This window comes from Vicia villosa, linkage group LG2 (genome assembly GCF_029867415.1).
Source record: "Vicia villosa cultivar HV-30 ecotype Madison, WI linkage group LG2, Vvil1.0, whole genome shotgun sequence".
NCBI classification, from domain to species: Eukaryota; Viridiplantae; Streptophyta; class Magnoliopsida; order Fabales; family Fabaceae; genus Vicia; species Vicia villosa.
In genome coordinates this window covers 126,093,754-126,096,815 of record NC_081181.1, presented here as the reverse complement: position 1 = coordinate 126,096,815, position 3,062 = coordinate 126,093,754, and the positions used below count along the sequence as shown (strand labels likewise).

General features: G+C 33.8%; 1 protein-coding gene across 2 annotated transcripts; it reads left to right on the top strand.

The window, feature by feature from the left end:
- Positions 1–487: 487 nt before the first annotated feature.
- Positions 488–2,248, top strand: LOC131652024 (thaumatin-like protein 1). 2 transcript variants are annotated; one of them, XM_058921788.1, is made up of 3 exons: positions 489–699; positions 792–1,461; positions 1,568–2,248. In XM_058921788.1, exons 1-3 carry the CDS (start codon positions 627–629, stop codon positions 1,782–1,784), a joined length of 960 nt encoding a protein of 319 aa, XP_058777771.1. In that variant the 5' UTR covers positions 489–626; the 3' UTR covers positions 1,785–2,248. The 2 variants fall into 2 exon arrangements, with proteins under 2 accessions (XP_058777772.1, XP_058777771.1); XM_058921789.1 differs by lacking the exon at positions 1,568–2,248 and having other exon boundaries at positions 488–699; positions 792–1,465.
- The last annotated feature ends 814 nt before the right edge of the window (positions 2,249–3,062 follow it).

Sequence of the window (3,062 nt, the reverse complement as noted above, 5' to 3'; positions counted from 1 at the left end):
TCATCACTCTGCGTGAACTACTCTAAACACTATCAACAACCCTAAATATCATATGTAATTCTCCAAATACAAAACTAATCATCATATATATCTACCTAAAACATGAAAATAAAATCAAAATAAAAAATTTAAACTTGTTCAAAACAACATTAAATCAAGTCGATAGATATTTTGAGATGCATATATATTTATTTTATATTGCAAATTGCAAAGACAATAGATATTTAAATCAACTCAGCCAATGGCATTGAACCACATAACCCAGTTTCAACAACACTAAATCATTACATAGCACCAGATATTTTGACCGACACTACCATTTTTGTTTCCTCCCCCTCTATTTTTTGTTATCTCAAAATTTGACACCACTATCACTTACCAACAAGAAACCAAAGTCCAAAATTCTTTTCACCTCACTGCCCCACTCTGTTTTTCTCATTATCACTCTTCTATTCACTTTTCCTTATCAACTCTCTATAAATAGCGATGCACCTTCTACCATTCAGATTCCCCCCACCACTCTCTCCTTATCCTCCTCCCTTTTTCTTCACTCTTTTTCAAAGAGTGATAATATTAATATATACTATACTATAGTATTTAATTTACTATAGCAAATCATATATTCTATGGGTCTATTTTTAAATAACCAACATTATCTTCAACCTATCTTATGCTTCTTAATCTTCCTTGTTTTCAAAGGTAAAAAATTCTATAATTTTGAACAACATTAGAATCCTTAAAAACATACTCATATATTAAGGTAACTGACTCTGTTTTTTTTTTTAATGAAGGTGTTTTAGTTTCCGGTGCAACATTTACGTTTCTGAATAAATGCGATTACACAGCATGGCCAGGAATTTACGGAAAACCGGAACTCGGAACAACCGGTTTCCAGCTCACAAAAGGAACATCCAGAACCTTCCAAGCCCCAACCGGCTGGTCCGGTAGATTCTGGGCAAGAACCGGTTGTCAATTCGACGACTCCGGCCACGGAACATGCCTCACCGCCGACTGTGGCTCCGGCGAAATCTCCTGCAACGGCGCTACCGCTTCACCACCTGCCACTCTCGCCGAATTCACACTCGGAACCGGTTCACTAGACTTCTACGACGTGAGCCTCGTCGACGGTTACAATCTCCCGATGCTGGTAACCACGAGCGGCGGGACAGGGACGTGTGCCGTTACGGGATGTAGTACGGATATCAATAAGAAGTGTCCGTCGGAATTGAAGGTTGCGAACGGTGGCGCGTGTAATAGTGCTTGTGGCGCGTTTGGGAAAGCGGAGTATTGTTGTAACGGTGCGTTTAGTAACCCGGACACGTGTAAGCCTTCTGTTTATTCGGAAATGTTTAAATCTGCGTGTCCTAAATCTTATAGCTACGCTTATGATGATGCAACTAGCACTTTTACTTGTGCTGGTGCTGATTATACTATCACATTTTGTCCTTCTTCTACACCTAGGTAATTTAATTCAATTCAATTCAATTACATTAAATTAAATTATTTTAGTATATAGTATTTTATTAAATTTAAATTACTAACAATTTTTTGTTATTTTTGTGTATAGTCTAAAGTCAGCGACGGATTCGGGTTCTAATGATACGAAGGAAACGGGTAATTCGGCTTCGGGTGGCGGCTCGGAGCAATCGGAACTGGCTTCAGCTTCGTGGATGGCTTATATGGCTACGGCTTCTGAGGCTTCTACGAGAAGCGGAACTTCAATGGTTTCTTTGTTGTTGTTGGTGGTGGTTGGTTTCATTTTTAATGTTTTAGTGTTTCGTTGATTTTAGTTTGTATCTTTATCTTACTTTTTAAGAGAATATAAATAGAGATATACGGTTGGTAAAATTGTTAAATTAGTGTAGTGTTGAAACATTGTTTGTTAAATTGTGTATAGACTAGAGTAATAAGGAATTCAGTTATTTGTTGCATGGGTTGATTGTGGTTTGGTGTGATGATTAGTTTAATTATAATTTATTAGGCTTTGGAGTTGGAGGGTAAGGTGGAGGTGGGTTAGTGAATCACATTCTCTTGATTTTGAGTGTGAACAAGAAGTTGTGTACTGAATTGATGGGTAATTCAATTAGTGGGTTTTGAGGCCCATCACCTTTTTGTGAGGGGGGAGATAGAAAAATGAACGATTGTGATGCTCTCATTTCTTTTTTACGTTAAGGTTTTAAAAACTATGCCATTGTTAATTCATGGAGATCAAGACACTTATTCACAACTTAATGATTTGTATCACTAATTCATTATGGTGGCTTTTGTCGGAAACAATATCATTAAGGAATGATTATGAACATTGTCTCTTTAAAATATTCCCTCTTCCTACACTAAGTGATCCAACACACTATTTCACATGAATTTAGAAAAATGTATAAAAGTAAGAGAGAATATTACTTTTACTCCTTATTGTTTATTGAAAATGAAATTTTTGATTAATTAGAAGATAATTGAAAAAAGTGTATTTCAAATTGAAATTGATTATTCATTTTAGAACATCATTTTATTTTAAATGAATCACTGATTGTGGGACTGAGAGAATAGTAAAAAACACATTCTAATAATTTATCAGAAAAGTATTTTATGTACAATTTTTTAACAGTCATATCATGTTTAATCAAATATGAAAATATAGTTAATTCAGTTTAGTTAAATTAATCTAATTAAACATATTTTTATATTCATTTAACTAAACATATTTTTATAGTTCGATTAATCAAATGTCAAATGAGTGTAAAAGAAATATATATGACATGTAATTTAGTTAGCACTTTTACTCAATAGAAACATCTCTTCACTCAATTTAGTTTATATCTCTTTATTTGTGTTCGTCTTCTTTGTCTTTCATTATTTTGATAAGCAACTTATTTTAACAATTTGGTATCATGAGTCTTGATTCGATCAAGCTTTTATAAATGACAAATTGTTGAAAGTATTTTGGGTAAATATTTTCTAATATCGTATCCACAGAGACTGAGTTAATATTGCTGCCGTTCTATAGTCGAATTATAGTGAGTAGTGAAAAGTATTGGTTTTGAATGTTTAATCTCAAATTGTAA